We start from the raw sequence: 20,043 nt of genomic DNA on the forward strand, positions 1-20,043 counted from the left end.
TTTGTTTGTTTACCCGTTTTGGGATCGCCGCTCCACTGCACGCGACTGTCTTTCTCGGACTTTTTGGATCTCCGTAATTTAATGTGGAATGTGGAGGTTGAACGATGACTTCTACACTGTATTTGTTGTTGACATTGCGTTAATACCAGTGTATTGTGGCTTCAAAGACATTAATATCATCCTGAAACTACCTCTTCACCACATCAATATTCGCTGAGATGTCTTCATCCAAGGCTATAGCTTGTCATGTGCGAGTTCGACCCAGCTGCGCTACTGACGGCAAAATCAACACGGAAGGAATTAAGATTGATGGGAATAGCATTTCCGCGTTCAACAAGGAAGGGGATAAAAAGTATCATTTCGAGTAAGTTTCATATCTTAATAATATGCGACCAGTCGCTGATGCACATTTTGAAAAGTCTCGACCAATGCCACGATGCTGTCAGCACACAAGAGGAAGTGTTCAAAAGTGTCAAACCAGTGTAAGCTATCAAACAACCTTTCTCCAAAATCGCCTGAGGTAGCTCACCAGTGCTCACACAGGATCGAACAAGCATTCAAAGGTCAAGTGAGCTGTTTTACACTCTCTCATATGTGTCATAAGCTTACTAGATCACCCTCAGAGTACCACGATCTTCACCTACGGAGTGACCGGTTCTGGAAAAACACATGTACGTTCATCTCAAATGGCCTCGATCCCGCAGAGCTGATGGACGTATTCGCAGACCATGCAAGGGACAGTGACAGATCCAGGAATCATACCAAGGACAATCGAGGTGAGCTAGACTCTTTTTGAATCCTGTTAATATTGAGCTAAACTGTCTGTAGGCAGTTTTTCAGAAACAATCAGAATCACCTTCTACCTCATTCTCGGTTTCGTTTTCTTACGTTGTTAGTATCATTATTCTGGACATATGACCTGCGCCAACCTGATCAACGAACACACGTAGGAAATTTTGAAAGACGAGGTCTACGATCTATTGGGAGACAGAGTGGAGGTACGCTATCATTCCCTAATTTCTGTCGTATAATGGTTGATCTGCTCTTTGTTGATAGCCAAGAAAGAGAGAAATCCGAATGTCGCCCGAAGGGCACAATATCGTAGCAGATCTGACAGTCCAACCTATAAGCTCGACTACAGAATTCAACATATTGTACGAGTGAGTAAGACCCATTTGCAGATCTTCTGATTTCAGCTCAAAGTAGTATGTTGAATATCAGCGCTGCCGCAAAGACACGTAAAACCGCTGCAACTAGATTGAATTCCTCATCTTCTCGATCTCATGCCATCTTGACGATTTATCTCCATCATTCCGACCAGGATAATCAGTTGTCTTTTCTTCCGTCAAAGATATGCGTGAGCCGACCATAGCGGGCAGACAGTGGCCTAATTAGCTGATAGATTGCAATATGTCAGCTCACAGATTTAGCTGGATCTGAGAACAACAACTTGACTGGGAACGACAAAGAGCGCATGAGAGAAGTACGTCATTTGTATACTGAGACGAATCCGCCCTCGGCTGATGTACATTCAAGAGCTCCGCTATTAATACGTCTCTTACAACTCTGGGCAAAGTGGTTGATGCCCTCAACGAGAATGCTAAGAAAGGAGTCAAAGACGGTACAGGACCCTTCATTCCGTATAGAGAATCGAAACTAACTAGGTTGTTACAAGGTGAGCGTCCACTAGATGGCTCATAAGAACGGGATTTGAACTGATGCCGGTGAGGTAGATGCTCTAGGCGGGAGGTCGCTTGGCCTTTTGATATGTTGTTTAGCACCGGGGGAGAAATTCGCGAGGGATACAATAAATACTTTACAGTCAGTTAGCGGCAAATTCATCTAATTGTCTCAACTGACAGAACGATTTCTTTAGGTTTGCCAAGAAGTCTAAATCGGTCGAGAATAGGCTCAATGCATTTGAGCAAAGTAAGCTGTCTTGCTAGGAGATTAGTGACGCACAGCTCATGATGTGGTATAGATACAAGACGAATCTCAGCTCCATTGCCTCGAGCTTCCCAGTCGAACAAAGCGGCAATTAAGGTCCATACCGGTGCAGGCCCAAGACACTCAGCTCCAACGGGTCGAATAGCATTATCAAGTGTTTCAACCAATATTCAACGAGGGAAAGTTGTCAAAAGCAGCTCACTCGGCGACATAGAGAATGGCCGTGCCATATCAGCGGAGAAAACGAAAGAGGAAATGGCCAAAGGATTGACGGACGAACAACTCAGTCATAGAGTAAGTCAGCTTTTTTCTGCGATAGGCCTCGAGCGTTACAGCTGATTGACTCGATGAAGATCCACCAGATTGTGTCGGAACAAATGGCCATGCAGAAAGAGCTCATACATTCTAAAGAAGCAGGAACGATTGACAAGGTAGAACTGGATAAGGAGAATGAGTTTAGCCTTATCACCGATGAAGAGAAGGACAAGCGGGCAAGAGTAATTGTCTCTCATGCGAGAAAAGCACATCATAGGTCAGCTCTTCAAAAACCCTCTGTGGAGAATCAGCTGACAAATCAATGTTAGTGGCGATTTGCAACAAGCTTTGAAGTTGTACAGAAAGGCTTACGAATATGTTCCGTTCAATCGTAAATTATCAATGAGGTTAGCTAACCTCTCGTCACATGGGCCTAAGACACACCTAGCTGACTACATCTCCCCGGCAGGATCACCGAAATCGAACTTTCGATCGAAGGTATCATACCCTGCGAAAAAATTGATGAGCAAGAGATCCCCAAGAGCGGGATGAAACGATCTCATGGTCATTTAGATTCGTTAGCCGATTTGAGTTATGAAGAATCGCCCGCCAAAAAAGGGAAATGCTAATAAAGCAAGAGAGGATCTATGATAATGATATTTAATGATATTTATGCCTTTTTTTGATAAAAATCTCTATTGTTATATTCGTTTCGTTGTATACATTATTTATCTTGCCAACTCGTCTTATGATGAGGTGACTTGTGTATGATTACCCTTCTTTGTTCATGCGTCATACTGGGCCATGCATATATCAATGACACTACCATAATGACGCACTGACCTACACAACGTCAACAAGAAATTTGGCAAGCATTGTGGATTGATTTCAAAACTCTCAATGCAAATGCATTCTAAATCTGGGTATACAAATGTATGATATCAAATTATAATCTTTATTTTTTTAGAATATCTTCCCTCCTTGCACTACTTATACGGAGAAATTACCTTAAAAGAGCTTGTACTTTTTCATCATCACCAAATTTACCTTTTCTTAAAATTTCTCTTGATTCTCTTGCAGGTCTTTGAATTGAAGGACCTAATTCATTTGTTGAAATACTTAACATTACTTTACGTGTAATATCTTCAATTACATTTAATTCATAAAAAGTTTCAGGTGATTCTTCTAAAATTGATAAAATCATTAAAGAAATAATTGAAGTAGGTTTATATTCTGGTGAAGCTAAGAAATCTTCAACAATATTTGAAATTGATTTGGAATCATTTATTGCTAATCCTGAAACGATTTGAGATATAGCTGTATTGTAATTTTCTATAAAAATATTCAATTTCATTAGTACATCACATTTTGCTAAAGGAGAACATGACTTACCATTACGTCCAGCTGTGAAAGCCTCTTCTACCAATTCGATTATTTGCGCCTTGGCACCTGCTCCTATATTCTTTCCTGCACTCTTGCATACAGCTGCAAGTGCGTTGGCCATGGATGGCGCGATCTCGTTGTCACCTGATCGGATACCACCGATCAACTCGGTTATTAATGGATCGACACGAGGCTAAGCAGTATGACATTCCGAAGCTCAGCCAAATGATCTTGTATCGTAAACACAAAGGATGCAGCGATGAATTGCAGGAAAGCGCCACTCACCTGGTGTTTCATCAATGCACCTAAACCAGCAGCGGCCCTGTTTCTTACAGACACAGCTGCAGGGTCAGAAGCAGATTTGACGAAAGTCCTGGTCAGTTGAGGGTGGAAAGGTTTGACCAATTGAGGCACTTCTTCAAGTAAGACTGTCAAGGTGAGCAAGCTAGAAAAGGGACATTTCCGCAAAAATTAGCTGTCACCTCTGACATATAAGTGATGAAATAACGTACATGGCAGACTTGATCTGTGGAGCAATAGCTTGACCTGAGATTACTCTAATCAACGGACCAGTCAATTGAATGATATAAGGTTTGATTGCAGCTTCAGTAGTTCTTTGAACAAGTTCTCCAATACCTAAAGCAGCTTGTTCTCTTTGTTCTTGAGTTCCACTTAGAACACCGGCAAGTAAGATCGGTACGATAGATTGAACACCTTTGGGTCTTGAGAAACCTGAAACAGTTCGTCCTGGTGCACCCGAAGATTCGATACTTCTCCTGAGAGGTACAACGAGATCCTCGAGTTCATCTTTATCGATTGTCTTGACAAAGTGATCCAAAGCCTTCCAAGCTGACTCAACAACCTCTTCAGTACTATCATCGAATAGCGTGATGAGTATTCGAATCCAATCCACTCGGTACTCCGTTGTATCTGCTTCAGTATTGACTTGACAGAGGGTTCCGAAGATATCACAAGCGGTAGCCCTTCTAACGGGATTTGGATCTTTAGCCCATCCAATGAGGAGCATTTCCAATAGGTGAATACCATCCGCATCCTCTACTGATGCGAGTAAAGATTCGACAGCTGAGTGTAACTCGCCAAGAATCTCTTCGTCTTTCTCTTTTTCTAACGACTTGACTAAAGCACCGAGTACAGTGTCCAGTCGCCTGTTGAGTGCAGATCCAGCCACCTTGACAAGTTGACCAAGAGCTCGAGCATTGAAAGCTGTGATAGGTTGAGCGATAAGGGTAGGAATAAGGACAGGAAAAACAGAGTTTGCTCGAACACTCATAACTTCTTGTAAAGCTTTGAGAGCAGTTTCCGAAGTTTCTCCTGGATTCCTCATAGCCTCTAGAAGTGTTGGTATAGTCTGATCGATAGCCTTGGCACCCATGTAATGTTGCATTGCATCGAATGTTCTGGCTGCAGCAGCTCTGACAGATGGTTCCGTATCCACCAAAGCAGCTCGGACGGACGAGATAATCGCATCCTCGTGGTCGGAAATGACTTCTTTGTTCGTGGCCGCCATGACATCTGCGAAAGCGAGACAAGCGCCTTCTTTGCTTCGAGCATCGGGCGCTGAGATAGCTTTTTGCAAGATAGGAATGATCTCGCCGAAAATCCTTTCTCCGTTCTTTCGACAAAGCTCTCCGAGAGTTCGAGAAGCGGTCTAAGGATTGTAGAGGACAAAATGGCGTCCGGCAATTAGCGACGGAGACACCACATGCGTAACAATGTGTATGACTCACCTCTTGTTGCTCCACTTCGGGACTTCCAAGAAGTGTCATAAGCAATTGCATAAGTACAGGTAAAATTTCTCGAGTGGTTCGAGGCGTATCTGTAAACAACACATTCAGCTTCTTTCCCGACTGCTGCGTGGGACAACTCACTTTGTACAAGAGCTTTCCAAATATGGATCGAGGCTTGTCTGACGATCGATACGGCGTCTTGTCGTACGATGTACAAAGTAGCAAGTACTCTGTCTCGTCTTTCTTGACCGAGAGCCTCGAGAAGTGCTTTTCGAGCAGCATCGGCAGATTGAGCCGGAGCTTCGTCTTCTTCCAATTCGACTTTTCCGCTGATACCAGTAACTCGGTAGAGTAATTCTCCAGTGAGCGAGATGGAAGATTGCTATAATGGTCAACACGTCATCAGTCCCCCTGCCTTCTTCGATCCTGCAGAAGTGGCCACCTACTCTGATTCTCCAAGATGCATCGATCATACCCTTTTCTAATTCCGGTAACAACAAGTCGATAGCCTTTGAAGAGTAATTGGCAATAATCATCTTACCAGCTCGCATAGATGCTTCTCGGACTGAACGGCGATGACAGATCATGTCAGCCCTGGGCAGAATCTGAGATCAAAAGAGGTCCGATTCTACTCACCATATTCTGAATCGTCCGCAAGACCGTTAAGAATGGGAGGAATGACTCTGCCCAAATGAGGTGCGAATCGATGTCCGAAAGTGGCCGGTAAGTAGACCAATAGGGAGATGAAACCTTCTCTAACGTATGGTCGGGGACTTGCAGTATTCGTAATGATATCCGGCAAGAGACCTTCTAATTTCTCCATACCCAATCCACTCAATACTTCAGATAGACCTTGAGCAGCACCTTGTCTATCAACCCCGCTCGTATCCGATCGAAGTGTTTGAAGTAACTCATTGACGAGATTAGGGAAATTGGTTTCACCTAATCTTTCTACCAAGGTACCGAGAGATTTGGCTGCTGTTGCTCTTGCTTCTGGAACAGGATCAACCAAAACTTCATGTACTAAAGGCATTAATTCATTAAGGTAAGGTACGAGATCTCGACTTTCTGTCAAAGAAGCCATGTTACCGACAATCTGAGCCGCCTTTCGTTTTGTCTCGGAAGATCGTTGTCTCAAACCTCGATCAATGATTGGCATGACCAAGGCAAGAGAAGGAGCGTCCAAGTAATGTTCGAAAGTCGTTTTCAGCAGAGATGCTAAAGCTGCGTTGGTTTTGCCTGTTGGATCGGCGAGGGCTTTCATCAACGTACTTTGTATAGACTTGACTTCTGGGTTATTCAACACTTCACCGAATCGCTTCAAACTTGTATTGGCGGCTGACTTAACTTGGGCGTGAGAATCATTGATCACTCCAGTAAGGTGAGGGATAATGGTTGGAAGTGAGAGGGATAGTTGACGAGGGGCACAGAAAGCCATAGCTCTGGAGGCACAGTGTAAGCTGATTTCGAACATAGAAAGGCAAAAGATTTCAAATAGCTTACCCTAGCAATTCGATAGCACCTTTCTTGGTTCTCCATTGTTTCTCCTCAAGCGCATCAAGCAAAGTAGGCAACATCAATTTGACACAATGACCGGAGATTTTAGACATGATCACCTTCGAAGCATCTTGGACAGCTTCTCTGACATCAGAGTTACCGTCGCCAAACAATGTAAGAAGTTGAGGAACGAGCTCAATGATATACGGCTCGAAGATTTTACCAAGAGTTGATGTAAGTGTCTCGTAGGCAAACAGGGCACCTTGTCGACCTTGATAAGCACTCTTGTCTTCTCCAGCTTCTTTGAACTTTTCCATCAATTCGTATTCCTTCAAGGACTGCAATCCTCGCCCTTTAATCACACCTGCAATACCGTAAGCCGCACCACGTCTAGCGGCGTATTTAGCTCCGGTCGTCAAAGTGGAGAATAATCGATCGACGAGGTATTCCACTTCTTCTCCCATTCCAGCTACCAAGGGTGGTAGACAATCCGCTACAGCCGATTGTACCAGCTCCGAAGGTGTGTTTAAAGCGTCAACTAATCGATCAACGACTTGAGGTATTCGAGAATCGGCAGGATCAAGATGTCTTGCCAATCTACCGAACAGCTATGTTTCTCGATATCAGCAAGATCGTGCGCACATCGAGACATGCGGACTTACGATTACAACAGCTTCCTTGATATAGTCATCAGTGTCAGAACTTGGAGTAGCTGATCCCAAATAATCTTCAAAGCGTTGCATCAGGCCAGTGACGGCTTCTCCGCCATGTATGTCGATGATGGCGATAGCAGCATTTAGCATCGCTCGTCTCACTTCCGAGTGTCGGTCTCCTAGTGGCTCTTTGTTGATCAGGAATTCGAAGATGGGTGAGATGAGAGATGTGGAAAGAAGAGGGGCGAGCTTTTCAAGAGCAGTAGCGATCGCGACTCGTGCTTCCCAAGGGTCTTGTCTGTTCACTGTTTCCGCTATAACCATACCCTGCAGCTCGCTCATCAGTATGGATTATTGATACGGTCATGTGACTCGATGAGCACTCACATATCGGTCGTATTCCGGCACCAACAATTTAGCCTTTTCCACATAAAGTGCTTGTAAGCCTTGTACGGTGGGTTCAACTTGAGTCGGGTATTGTTCGGCCCCCTCTGCTAGTGCTCGAGCACATCCAAGTCGGACTGCCGCACTCCCGTGACCTAGTGAGATGTCAGTCAACGTCTAGTCAAGTCTGTTGGTGAAGTGCTCACTGAGGTAGTTGAGCAAGGAACTCAAGTATGATTCCGGTAAATCGTGTCCATTATCTTCCCAGATGTGTAACGCAAGATTGGCATTCTGTTCATCATCGTCATGTATAGCAATCCAAAGCTCTTCAGAGTAGTCCAGTTCAGTAAGATCGACGGGCTAACAACTTCAACGTCAGCGGGCTCGACTTCCGTATCTTCTGCGGACTCACCTGTAAAGCTTGCAAAGCAGCGTTTCTAACATTAGAATCTTTTGACAATGTTCCGGCAATCATCTCGGATATCTCAGCGCCGGTAGCTACATCTTTGATAGCTGCACCAAGATCCGCCAAGGCTGAAACAGCATCTTTTGACAACTTGGAGTAGGTTCCGATGACATGTAAGAGGTCTCGGATGGTTTGTAAACGAGGATAAGCATCGTTCGTGACTTTATATGATGTCAGCCACAATTTGCTATTCGGGACGATCTTCACTCACACTCTCCGACACAAGCGGCAATGATATTGACGACCTAGACGGCGCATCAGCTCCGCCGCGCTCCCTCGCTACTAAAAGACTTACCAGTGTCAATTGTTCTTGAGCTTCGTCACTCTGCGAAGACTCCTCTGTCACTCCACCCTTAGATACCACTTGAGTTAACAGCAAACTTGTGAGTGAATAAGTGGTACTATCCAGCGGAGTTTGCTCGGCAAGGAAATGCAGTTGATGAAGTATACGAGTGACCAATTCTGCGGAAGGACGTCAGATTGACTATTACCTTCGAGACTGTGTAACTTACCTCCCACGGGTTCTTCAAGGTAATCTTCGCCGATTAGCGGAGCCTCACTACTTCTCAATATGGAAGCAGCCAGCATACGTCTCGTCTCGCCTAATCGTTCAGCAGCGAGTGTTCCCAGACCCTGTGGTGGACTACATCAGCTTGCGTTACCTGTAAGCTCGGGAGGTACATCGGCTTACAATGAACACTTCGAATGCCCTTCCATCGACTAAGAAATTTCCAGAGGCGAACACACTGGCTAATAATAGCTTCGCCAACTCATCCACATGTTTTCTGGTTTCTTCGGATAAGCTGTTTGTCAGGGCAGCAACAAGTTCTACACCACGTTTGAGCTGTCCTTGCACTTTAGAAATTTGACTTCGTACCTCAGCTTCTTTGGCTAGTTGTGCGTTGACTATCGCTTGATCCGCTTTGGACAATTTAGCACCTATTTGAGTCGATTTCTTCTTGGCCAAGGATTCTCGTACTTCCTGCTCCCATTTTTCTGTTGCGTAATTCTTACTGTTCTTATTCTCAGGCCCAGAATCTTTCTTCTTGTTGAGTATATCCACATATAATTGATCCGAGGGTGTTGCCCAAATTCCTCTTTCTTCCAATCCTATGAAATCTAGATTTGATGCATCGAGATCGCTTCTCAGCTTTTCGAGCACTGCCGTGACGTATACAGATGGTGAGATGAAAGCGAGAGTAGTAACTGCATGATAGACAGCTTCAGCCAAACGGGGGTCCTGCTCAATTCCATATCAGCTTCTCAAACTCAGAGATCTCGAAGATTGGCGTGAACTTACTTCTGGAGGTGTACCGGCGGCATCCCATAGATTCTTCAGTATCCTTTCTTGTTCATCGCGAGCTACAGCAGCAGGGTCTAAACCTAGACCTTGCGTGAGACCGATCCAGGAGGTTTGTGCCTCGGGACCAATCTCGGGATGATGTGCAAGAACGATGTAGTCGACAGCCAAATCTTGCATGATCGATTTCTCCGTTTCAGGTGCTGCAACGAATATGGCTGATAGAAGTCGACCAATGTCTCTTGACTTGGACGTGACGGTTTCATCATCCTCAGCTGAGACTTTCATTTTGGAGACTGCCTTCCGCTCATCATGCAATCTCAACCATGCTTTCAAGGCTTCTCTCATAATCCTACTAACTTGCTTAGGACTTTTTTTGACCAAAGACGACAGCACGGATAACGCGTCTCTTCGGATGACTTTAGATTTCGAATCGAATGCAAGGTGAATGAAAGTGAGACCAATGGCGACTCTGCACAGGGCATCAGCATGTGTCGCCAAAGCATGGGTCCGAAAGAGGCTCACCTTGATACAGCAGTGTTGATCTTTATGGAGGCAGATTCAACAATACTTTCCAGAGATCTCAGAAGCCATCTCTCGTCTTCCTCAGCTGGAATTTTGATATGTACTTTGTCATTGAGGACGAAGGAAGGTTTGGGTGAAGTGGCCAAGATGCCGTCCATAGCGGAGCTCGAAGTCAACTTAGCAGCTGAAGGGATTCCATTCAAGGGACCTAAAGCCAATGCCAAAGCCACATAACCTTCTAGGAATCCGCCGGCATTCGCAGGTAGACAGGTCGAGGCAGCTTTGAGATTGGTGTCCAACGCTGGTGCAAGCTGGCCGATCAATTTCTCTCCTTCTACCGAGAATTGTTGACCTAAGTCTTTCACGCGCCAGATAGCTTCTCCCACAGCAATGGACAGTCCCCGTCGTGTTGGTATTTTGGTTGAGTTGAGCTCTTTGACCAAAGCTGAACTGGCGGGAGCAGCTATTGCCCTGTTTGAAGTCAGGATGTATGCCAAGTGAGGTGCAAGAGCAGCACTAAGAGCATGGAAGGCAGGCTCATTGCCTTCCTTGGCCACCAATCCAGGCAGAGTATCGACAATGATAGGGGAGACTGCATCGGACGTGTTGAGGTTGGCGGCCATTGTGAAAAGGATAGCTCGGTGTTCTGGACTCGCTGTTTTTCCTGTTTTTGGAAGAGCCAAGATTTCGGTAGCTAGTTTCGCTTGGACTTTTTCGTCTTCACATCGCTTGATGATAGCACGCATCAATGTAATGGATTTCGCCCTGGTTTCCGCATTGGATGACTTAGATGACGATAAGGTAGAAGGTACAAGTCTTGCGGGAAGTATAGACGAGATGTCGTGCGGACAAAGGGTAAGGAGTTCAGCAGTCACTGCACCATACTGTCAGTCAATACTCGATGAAGCACAAGATAGGCTACACACAGTCAAGAGCATGTTCGGGTGATCTCAGCAACATCTTCTCAGCCTGAGGTATCAGTTTCTCCACCAAAACTTCATACGACACAAATTCGCCCAAGAACTCGGATAATGCGATCTGAAGGCTACGTTAGTCAACCAAACCCTAGCGATAGGCAATATACAGGCAACACTTACCGAAGTGTGACGAGGAACGGCTGTCTTCGATCCCAAGATATTGGTCGTGTAAAAGGCTATTATACCATCCTGTCAAGCACGTCATGAGCTGATTGGTCTAACAATCCCGGTAACATGCGAACAAACCTTTGCCTTTTCCACGATTGCCCTGCCATCCTTGATCTCAACCTCTTTCCCTTTACCTGGAGCACGAAGTCTGAGCAAGACCCCTATGACATGTGAAATGAGGACAGCTAATCTAGCAGGAGCAGGCGCTGGACGTGTCACCAGCGAATTTAATATCGTTGGTAGAGCAGGGCGAAGCTGATGTGAGAGTGATCAGCTGAGTGGACATCGACTGCAATTTGTATGATTGCCTTACTTCTCTCAATACTCTCCAGGTTCTGATGCCTGACTTCTTACGCATACGAGCTACTCTCAAAGCATAATTCATTTTTTCTTCTCCTGATCTCATAGCATCCAAGACCAAGGCCAAATTTAGGAAAAGATCTTGTCCTTGCGATGAAGTAACGAAAGATTCGGCAGGTCCACGGGAGGCAGCCAGCGTGGAGAGCAATGACAGAGTCAAGAATAAGTAAGAGAAGAGCAATCTAGGTGGTATACTGCATTATTTATCAGCATTTTATTCTCTAAGATCACAGTTTCTGACGAAACTTACACCTTGGACGGATTGGCTACCTTTTCAACTTCTATCGAGGTCCACTTCACGAGCTTATCACCTAATTTCAGACTTTCCGGGAATTTCTCATCTCTTCCTACCAGATATTCGAGGATAGTCACTAAATCGTCGATGTGATCGGTATCAACGAGTAAAGGTATACATGATAAGATAGAGGTCATAATAGCGGGAACTTGAGCGGGTGGGGGAGCTTTCGAATAATGTCAGCTTCTAATTTCCCAAGTCGCGAAAAACTCACATTGTTCAGAGACGTAAAGATATCTAGCAATGAACGCTCTCCTCCTCTTCTTACTCTTATCCATCAGAGACGGTCGTAATTTTGGTGCTATCGATTCCCAATCGACCTCCACGTCCCTCTTTCCCATAACATCACTTGTAGCGTCTTGATCTAACTCATCCTCATCGTCATCGTCGCTGACATGGTTGATACCATTAGGCTTCGCGATTTCGGAAGTTTCCGAGCCTGACTCGTATGCTTCTCCGGCATCTGCGACGTCATTTTTCTCGAGCCATGAGCCGACTTTTAACTTGGCGGACATGCCGCTTTGGGCTTGTAGCTTCTTATGAGGTTTTCGTATGGACGAAATGGTGAATGTCTCTTCAATGGTCCAAAGGCAAAGAAGGAGAAGGACTGTCTATGACGTGTGCACAAGTCTGTTAAATGACTTTGGGTATAATTAGGATTGTTTTGGTTGTTGAATTTGCACAAGGATGATTTCATTGCATCCCAATTCAGGACAAATCATTCGACAAGTTCATAAAATGCGGGCCTCCATCTCGGATCCGAGACGAGACAATCCAGAATTTATTCAAGTGAACCGATAAATACAAGTGCCCGAAGAAGTCGCTTAAGGCGTTCTTTAACGCCGATACGCTGTTTTAACCCAGGTTGTGTTGCTGCCACATTGATGTATCCGATCACTTCGCCCCTGGTATACCCGCTCACTATACGCAGATTTGCATAATCAGTCTGCATGGCATGGCACCTTCCGACTGTAACAGTTAGTACTGCCATTCTACCAATTGTTGCTACTCGGTATTGGAGGTGTAACGTTGTCTGCAGACTTTGTTGAAATCATCAAATCTTGCTTGGGTTTTAGGTCTTCTTCTTCATCCCTCAAAAAAAAAGGTCAAAGTAAGTCACACACATATCATCCTCATACCAACAACGCTCGTACCAATACTCATTCAACGCACTTGCTCAGATGCCTACCCGATTCTCCAACACCCGAAAGCACAGAGGTCACGTTTCTGCCGGTCACGGTCGTGTCGGAAAACACAGAAAGCATCCCGGTGGTAGAGGTCTTGCTGGTGGTCAACACCACCACAGAACTAACTTCGATAAGGTTAGTCATGCGTTTGGGTTCTTGCAGTGCAGTGGAATGGGATGGAAGGGACTTGGATTTCGCTGCAGTGACGGGTCGAGGACATGGGAAACAGCAGAAGGAGAATATGGATATTAGGGCAGCAACACACTTGCTATTAGAGTTCATGGAAACGCAATGTATAGTAGAGCAAAGGAAATGGACTCGGGACAGATAGTCAAGCCATGGAGGATACTCATGGAGATGAAGGGCCACAGATTAGAAGATGGACTAAATATTTTAGATCAAATGCTGACTTTTCATTGAATAACAGTACCATCCAGGTTACTTCGGTAAAGTTGGTATGAGACACTACCATCTCTTGAAAAACCACTACCACAAACCCACCATCAACCTCGACAAAGTGAGTTGGTTTAACAGATTGTTGAATAGGTCGAGGATAGAATGAGGAATATTGATACTGATGATTCTATTTCCTTCTTTGTAATAGCTCATCTCCCTCCCAGAAGCTAAGGTCGATGCTCCTTCGGGCACCGTCCCAGTTATTGACCTTGTCCACCTTGGAAAATTCAAGCTCGTGAGTCTCAACTCTGTCACTCGGCATATTTTGCAAAACAATTATCTTGTATCACATATGGGTGTATGCTAAATGTTCTATCCCATCGCAGCTCGGTAAAGGTCGAGTCAACCAACCATTCATTGTCAAGACCCGATTCGTCTCAAAGTTGGCTGAAGAGAAGATTAAGGAAGCTGGTGGTGTCGTCAAGCTCGTCGCATAAGTGGATCAAATAGAATGATTGCTTTGGATGTGGGTTTCTTCAGGGACGTGGATGTTGCAGCCAAGGCATGCAACGTGTACATGATACATGACATTTATCAAGAATCGGCAACCTGTCGTTCACAGGTTGAGATATCTGGCCGACATCAATTCGACGGCACCTGAGTTACAGCGGATCTTTCGATGGATTTAGGGCTGAGAAGGCGAAAAAGGAAGTTGAGGGGGAGATTTGCTGCACGTCTAACGGGATATCCTTGCGATCTGCTCAATCGTCATTCTGGGCCTCTCTTCAAGGCGTGCAACTTTGGACACACTAAATCTCACGAATATATTCCCAGTCTGTCCTCAAGGCTTTTCAGGCTCGATTGATGATTTATCTAGGCTGACAGGCTCTCGTTAACTAACCTCTTGGGTATCGCTGATGACATGTCATTCGATTGTACAATTGTTGGTTCTCACATAAGACGTATCAAGATGTACATGAACATCTTTATTGTCCTGGCTCTCTGCACAGCGAAGACCCCGCGCGATCTCAGGCCTAATAATCTGCGTATCTTGTTCGTTCAGGCGTTACCTTTAGTCTTTTGAGACGATGAGAAAGGGATACGACATCTTTCAACTTCTTATCATTACTGATTTTCTAGCATATCAGAAAAATTGATATTAGTATAACTGTTCATATTGACCCACTACTATCGGAAGTTAACTCACTGCACAAAATAAAGCAAGATCATTGATTTTCTTAGATTGATGTTTTCTGGCATTATCAATGCGTTGTTTTTCCTTATTATATGCTTTTGTACTTCTTATCAATTTATTGATAATCTTTCGATCTACTACTCCCTTAGTATGCTTTCTTGTCGTTCTTCGTCCTTTTGACGTCGGACTTGAAGTTTTATCTGATTTTCTATCGATTAATTCGATACCCTCGTAAGATATTCGATCTGCATATAACGATTTCTCCTTAGGAGAGGGGTAAATAAAGGCCTTTTCGTCTCTAACGATGGTTGCGGGGACTTTAAAAACGGGGTCAACACAGTCCTCATTTTCTGATTCATTACTATTTGATTGAAGGCACGATGATCTTCCATCATATGAACTATAGATATCCGTAAGTCGTTTCTTCTTTTCTCTCCTTTCTTTAGCCCATGCTACTTGTCGTTCCCCAACGAAATTCCAAAATATATCTGTAGGGATACGAGGATCAAGGTATTTCGATCTATCTTCCGGCTTCTGGGTGATAGGTAAGATGTAATTCGAAGGATCGACGAATTTATCGTCTAGGTAGTATGAAGAAGTTGGAGCAGGTGATGCACATGTAGAGCTGACTTGCATAGAAGACGTCGACTGGAAGAAGTCGATATATGGATGAAAATGTTCGAGTGAGATTTCTGACTTGATGGATTGAGGAGCTTGTGTGTGATCATTGGAAATAAATGAAATGTTTGGAGCTATCGGCCGCCAATCGACAGCCAAAGAGACCAAGTTTGACGCCAGATCATCTTCAATGTCGATGAGGCTCTCGTCGGTATTGGAGACTCGCTGCGTTGTAAGAAGACTTGAAGGGAGTTGACCAACAGATTCTGGGGGAGGAACAAGACTTGCAGATACAGGAATCACAGACTCTTCGTCGATTTCCATTGGTTCCGGGCTCGCACTAGAGGACCGCATCATCAAGAATACAAGCCCGGTCAAGATGCAAGAATGAGGGTTCTGGCTTCGTCGGCAGTGATGGCAGAGTATGATGAGATCAAGAGGAGAGATATCTGAGATGAAATAATCAGAATACGCGAATACAAGTGTCATCACACACGTAATGTCGCTATCATATGCAAGCCCGGATCGATGAAAGATCCGTGCTCAATCGGACGGATAATGAGATCTCTCTCGGTTCATACAAGTTCGTTTGAGCAGATCAGTCTACCGAGTCCATCTATGAGTAAAAATCATATTTTATGCAGTGATATATCGCGTATATGGACTGTTTCCCTTAAGTTAGCCTCCATCTGTGAGCCTGTTATAAGTCTGCTTTATCCGACCTCTTCTCATTTTGGGATCTACGAAGAAACACATTCTGCTGAGCCCGCTTCTCCGCGATTTTTAATGTTAAGTATCGTTGATACGTCAAACCTCTTCTCGCTGCTGCCATTTGCTGTGCTACGAAATTGAAAGCCAACGTTCGGAATTCATGGTTCGATTGTAATTTGGCAAATTCGAGAATGATTGACATCTCGACTTGCAATGAGACCGGATTGGTGCAGTGTTTCGTTGGTGAGCTGTTTTGATTTTCCCGAGAAGTTGACTGCAAGACTTTCACAGCAATACTGGGAGTACAGTGAGAGGCGTCATGAGGACCTGTCGCCGATGTGTCGGGTATCACGTTCTTGATTTCTGTTTCGGACTCTCGTAGTTGAGTTTGGCTCTTCTGTTTAAAGTTACTTATTGTCGAAGATGGGACACCGGGTATTGCTTCACTTAGTCGCTGCAGAGCTAAAAGACTATTTCCTAATCTATGTGATCGATCTTCTTCTTGGTTCGGTTCGCCTTCTGAGATGGTCGCCTTGGCCTCGCTTTCTCTGGAGACCTGATGGTTTTCTTGTCCTTTCGATTTTGAGAGCATTTGAAAGAGATTGATTCTGTCGGCTGACGGTTGACCGTCACAGTGAAGTTTAACAGCTTCCGGTTGATTGTAATTATTTGCTGCGAAGAGGTCTCGAATGTCCGCTATATGCTCTTGGAAAGTATCGTCCATCCAGCTGAGATCTTCAAGGTCTTGATCTCCTCCCAGAGCTATAAGTTCTGCCATTTCTGTTCAATAAGATTTGAATTTGTGAAGAAAAGGAGCTGATACAGAGAGGGTCTCAGCTATCTCAATCAGGGATACACTGATATTTGATTTATATAAGGTTTACGCTTCTCAAGGCAACATCAAGAAAGCCCAAGAGGTTCATCATCTTGCTTGTCAGCAAATGCTTCGAGGTTTTGTAGTATAATCATAATAAAAGGGGGAAGCAGAGCTACCGAAACCGAGTCATCTGGTACTTGTGGAGCGCATTGTTCGCTCTATTTTGCAATTCGTCAGAGAGTGTGAGATGCGCGGCGTAAAGTGAGCAAAGGTATGTGCGCCGACTTTCCGTTACCAATCCCATTGACCCAGAGCGAAGGCCAGAATGTGGTGACCACCTTTCAAAGTACAATCTGACTGCCCGCCAGAATGTCGAGTCCTCGTACCACAGGCAGTCTTGAAGGTGTTGAGGAAGGCCATGTTTGATATGACATCATTTTTGAAAACAATCTACCCAGGAGCTCACAATTCGATGCAGCAGTATACCATCGGAATTTCCGAAGGGGCACGGGCTCTCGGCGGCGACGGATTTTGCGCGTGACGGTCACCGCTACCTTCGGTCATTACCACGCCGCAATCATCAAAGGTCAACTAAGACGAAGTATATCATCACATGCTTCTTATACAAAACTCATTAGCTCCAGATCAATATGTCAATGTATGAGATGTTTCCCATCTACATTGACAGATATCAACTTCGATGCCACTCTCTGCATTGTACCTGTCGAAATTAACTAATTGAGAAAGAAGCAATAAAACCGCTGGAATGTCCAATAACCTGGTACCCGCTCCGCCCTACTCCTTGATTGATGAGACTTTACCTGAAGCAGGATCATCAAGACCACGCTCTTCAATCGTACTCGATGACGTCAATGACTCAAAGGAAGACGACGAGGAGGCAGATTTCGCATATGGAGACCTTCTATTGAAGGCGCATTTCGAAAAATGGACGAGAAAGCTGAAGCTAGATCTGAATGAACAGGAAATCAGAGGCTTAGTAGGAGAGCATTTGGAAGATGAAACAGAATCGCAGGTGACGGGAGAAGGCGAACGTGACTCAATGGCCTCAACTCCAACAGATTCCCCAATCAAACCACCGCGATTGAACATTTTGATACTGATAGTGGGCTCCAGAGGGGACGTTCAACCGTATATCGCTTTAGGAATGAAATTGGCGGAAGACGGGCATCGAGTGAGGCTAGGAACTGTGAGTCATCAAGAATTTATACTGATTGGAGTATCTGATTCAGGAAATGTTCGTACTCATATGTTGTTAAAATCTATTTTATTTTTCAGCACAAGGAGTTTCGTGATTTCGTTCGTGAAGCTTCTGGTAGAAAAGTTGAATTCTTCGATATAGGTGGGGATCCTAGAGAATTGATGGCTTACATGGTGAAGAGTGAGCTTTTGTTTGGCGTATAGGCTCGTATACGACTTTCGAACATTGTCTGCTCGGAAAAGCTGAATCTCGATGTGAAATCTAGATCCGGGCTTGATACCTGGGTGGAAGAGCTTGAAAAGTGGAGATGTTGGAAAGAATACCAAAATGCTCAAAGAGGTACGTTTCCGATCAACTCGAACCGCTTCATCCTAATGAACTGTATTAGGTCTTGCTATACCCGTTGCTGAGGCTTACGGTCTTTTATCTGCTTTTAGATTCTATCTGGAACATTCAGAGCTTGCGTCTTCCCCGATTTGGATACGCAGATACCCTTCTCAGCCAATGCTATCATTGCGAATCCACCTTGCTTCGGGCATATCCACGTAGCTGAAGCGCTAGGCAGTGAGTGCTAGAAGAGGGAGATGTAGACCACAGCTGACAGGCGTCTGAGTAGTCCCCTTGCACATGTCATTTACTACGTCCCAACCTGCGGCTTCCTGCAGCACTCACAGCTCATGTTTCACTGGATTAGCTATGCCATGGTCTCCAACAACAGCTTTTCCTCACCCTCTCGTTGATCTCCATATCAATTCGAAAGGCAAAAGTAACGTTAGTGACATTGAAAAGCCTGACTCTCACACCTCAAATTATGTTTCTTACGCATTAGCAGATCATTTGACCTGGCTGGGTCTTCAAAGAGTCATCAACAATTTCAGGAAAAAGACACTAGGTCTTCTACCTCTATCTGCGCATTCAGGTACCGGTGTTGTTCATAGGCTGAAGATCCCTTATACATATTGCTGGTCACCTGCACTGATTCCGAAACCAAAAGATTGGAAATCCAATATTGATGTTAGCGGATTTTACTTCCTGGATCTATCAACGGTATGTGGAGCTGTGCCTTGTCTTACTATATGTAGGGAACCAAAGGCTCGTGTAGCTGATCAGAATTCTCTTCATAGAATTACACTCCACCTGTTGATCTTGCAAGATTTCTTGAATCGGGTCCGCCTCCAATATATATTGGGTGATTTGGCATTGATGTTTGTAAGCGATTATGTAAATAATGCTGACTGAAATATTGCCTATACCTGCGAGTAGTTTCGGATCTGTGCCAGTGAAAGACCCCAAAAAGATGACGGAAATCATACTTGGTGCTGTAAATAAAGCGGGTGCGCGTGCTCTTGTCAGCGCTGGATGGGCAGGCCTTGGGGCTACCAAGAGTTCGGACAATGTCTTTTTACTAGGTGAGTTTCGTCACGCATGATCCAATAGTGTGAACTCCTGACATGAGTTTAGGTAACGTCCCTCACGATTGGCTTTTCAAGCAGTGAGCTCAATTGATTGCACCACGATACCCAAGAAGGATTATTCACCTCTCTCTTAGCGTTTCAGCTGTTTGTCATCATGGAGGTGCTGGTACAACGGCTATCGGTCTCGCAAATGGCCGTCCCACTATTGTTGTCCCGTTCTTTGGTGATCAAGTCTTTGTAGGTGCCCTGTACTTCCCAACCCGTCCGGTAAACTGAGAATCTCCTGCGTTTGCCTTTGGTAGTGGGGCAATATGGTGCACAGAGCAGGAGCGGGTCCGGAACCGTCAGTATTCACTCACCCGATCTTGAAGTGACGAGAGTGTTGATCCCTTGAATATCAGAATCCCGGCGGACAAACTTGACGTCTACAACCTGTGCGCGGCCATCAAAGAAGCTTTATCGGAAGAATCACTAGATGCAGCACACCGGTTAGGGGAATGGATTCAATCGGAAGATGGTGTTTAGCG

General features: G+C 44.8%; 6 protein-coding genes across 6 annotated transcripts; 3 read left to right on the forward strand and 3 right to left on the reverse strand.

Annotated features, from left to right (window-relative positions):
* Nucleotides 1-218: 218 nt before the first annotated feature.
* On the forward strand, nucleotides 219-2,831 carry I206_103451 (uncharacterized protein; the record flags this gene model as incomplete). Its single annotated transcript, XM_070202767.1, has 17 exons — nucleotides 219-364; nucleotides 420-482; nucleotides 544-568; nucleotides 624-671; nucleotides 726-776; nucleotides 829-891; nucleotides 951-998; nucleotides 1,057-1,160; nucleotides 1,222-1,357; nucleotides 1,418-1,483; nucleotides 1,537-1,675; nucleotides 1,734-1,821; nucleotides 1,877-1,929; nucleotides 1,982-2,241; nucleotides 2,301-2,479; nucleotides 2,532-2,609; nucleotides 2,672-2,831. 17 exons carry the CDS (start codon nucleotides 219-221, stop codon nucleotides 2,829-2,831), a joined length of 1,707 nt encoding a protein of 568 aa, XP_070058868.1.
* Nucleotides 2,832-3,205: 374 nt separating this feature from the next.
* On the reverse strand, nucleotides 3,206-12,473 carry I206_103452 (uncharacterized protein; the record flags this gene model as incomplete). The annotated part of the gene is made up of 25 exons (XM_070202768.1): nucleotides 3,206-3,534; nucleotides 3,595-3,778; nucleotides 3,871-4,030; nucleotides 4,098-5,254; nucleotides 5,334-5,422; nucleotides 5,475-5,715; nucleotides 5,780-5,898; nucleotides 5,970-6,775; nucleotides 6,837-7,438; nucleotides 7,493-7,810; nucleotides 7,871-8,022; nucleotides 8,074-8,227; nucleotides 8,280-8,494; nucleotides 8,545-8,578; nucleotides 8,629-8,795; nucleotides 8,846-8,966; nucleotides 9,025-9,573; nucleotides 9,634-10,105; nucleotides 10,159-11,032; nucleotides 11,085-11,196; nucleotides 11,256-11,324; nucleotides 11,382-11,558; nucleotides 11,617-11,857; nucleotides 11,914-12,124; nucleotides 12,173-12,473. The coding sequence occupies 25 exons, from the start codon at nucleotides 12,471-12,473 to the stop codon at nucleotides 3,206-3,208; spliced, it is 7,854 nt and encodes a 2,617-aa protein (XP_070058869.1).
* Nucleotides 12,474-13,139: 666 nt separating this feature from the next.
* On the forward strand, nucleotides 13,140-14,038 carry I206_103453 (60S ribosomal protein uL15; the record flags this gene model as incomplete). The annotated part of the gene is made up of 4 exons (XM_019153316.1): nucleotides 13,140-13,280; nucleotides 13,573-13,662; nucleotides 13,750-13,836; nucleotides 13,928-14,038. The coding sequence occupies 4 exons, from the start codon at nucleotides 13,140-13,142 to the stop codon at nucleotides 14,036-14,038; spliced, it is 429 nt and encodes a 142-aa protein (XP_019013477.1).
* A 537-nt stretch (nucleotides 14,039-14,575) lies between these two features.
* Nucleotides 14,576-15,678, reverse strand: I206_103454 (uncharacterized protein; the record flags this gene model as incomplete). Its single annotated transcript, XM_019153315.1, has 2 exons — nucleotides 14,576-14,677; nucleotides 14,749-15,678. 2 exons carry the CDS (start codon nucleotides 15,676-15,678, stop codon nucleotides 14,576-14,578), a joined length of 1,032 nt encoding a protein of 343 aa, XP_019013476.1.
* Nucleotides 15,679-16,054: 376 nt separating this feature from the next.
* On the reverse strand, nucleotides 16,055-16,843 carry I206_103455 (uncharacterized protein; the record flags this gene model as incomplete). The annotated part of the gene is made up of 1 exon (XM_019153314.1): nucleotides 16,055-16,843. The coding sequence occupies one exon, from the start codon at nucleotides 16,841-16,843 to the stop codon at nucleotides 16,055-16,057; it is 789 nt and encodes a 262-aa protein (XP_019013475.1).
* Nucleotides 16,844-17,648: 805 nt separating this feature from the next.
* Nucleotides 17,649-20,041, forward strand: I206_103456 (uncharacterized protein; the record flags this gene model as incomplete). The annotated part of the gene is made up of 11 exons (XM_070202769.1): nucleotides 17,649-18,089; nucleotides 18,179-18,281; nucleotides 18,367-18,440; nucleotides 18,539-18,665; nucleotides 18,718-19,148; nucleotides 19,226-19,290; nucleotides 19,365-19,510; nucleotides 19,563-19,593; nucleotides 19,651-19,753; nucleotides 19,819-19,859; nucleotides 19,918-20,041. 11 exons carry the CDS (start codon nucleotides 17,649-17,651, stop codon nucleotides 20,039-20,041), a joined length of 1,686 nt encoding a protein of 561 aa, XP_070058870.1.
* Between the last annotated feature and the right edge of the window lie 2 nt (nucleotides 20,042-20,043).

The sequence above is a fragment of the Kwoniella pini genome, chromosome 4 (genome assembly GCF_000512605.2).
Source record: "Kwoniella pini CBS 10737 chromosome 4, complete sequence".
Classification (NCBI taxonomy): domain Eukaryota; kingdom Fungi; phylum Basidiomycota; class Tremellomycetes; order Tremellales; family Cryptococcaceae; genus Kwoniella; species Kwoniella pini.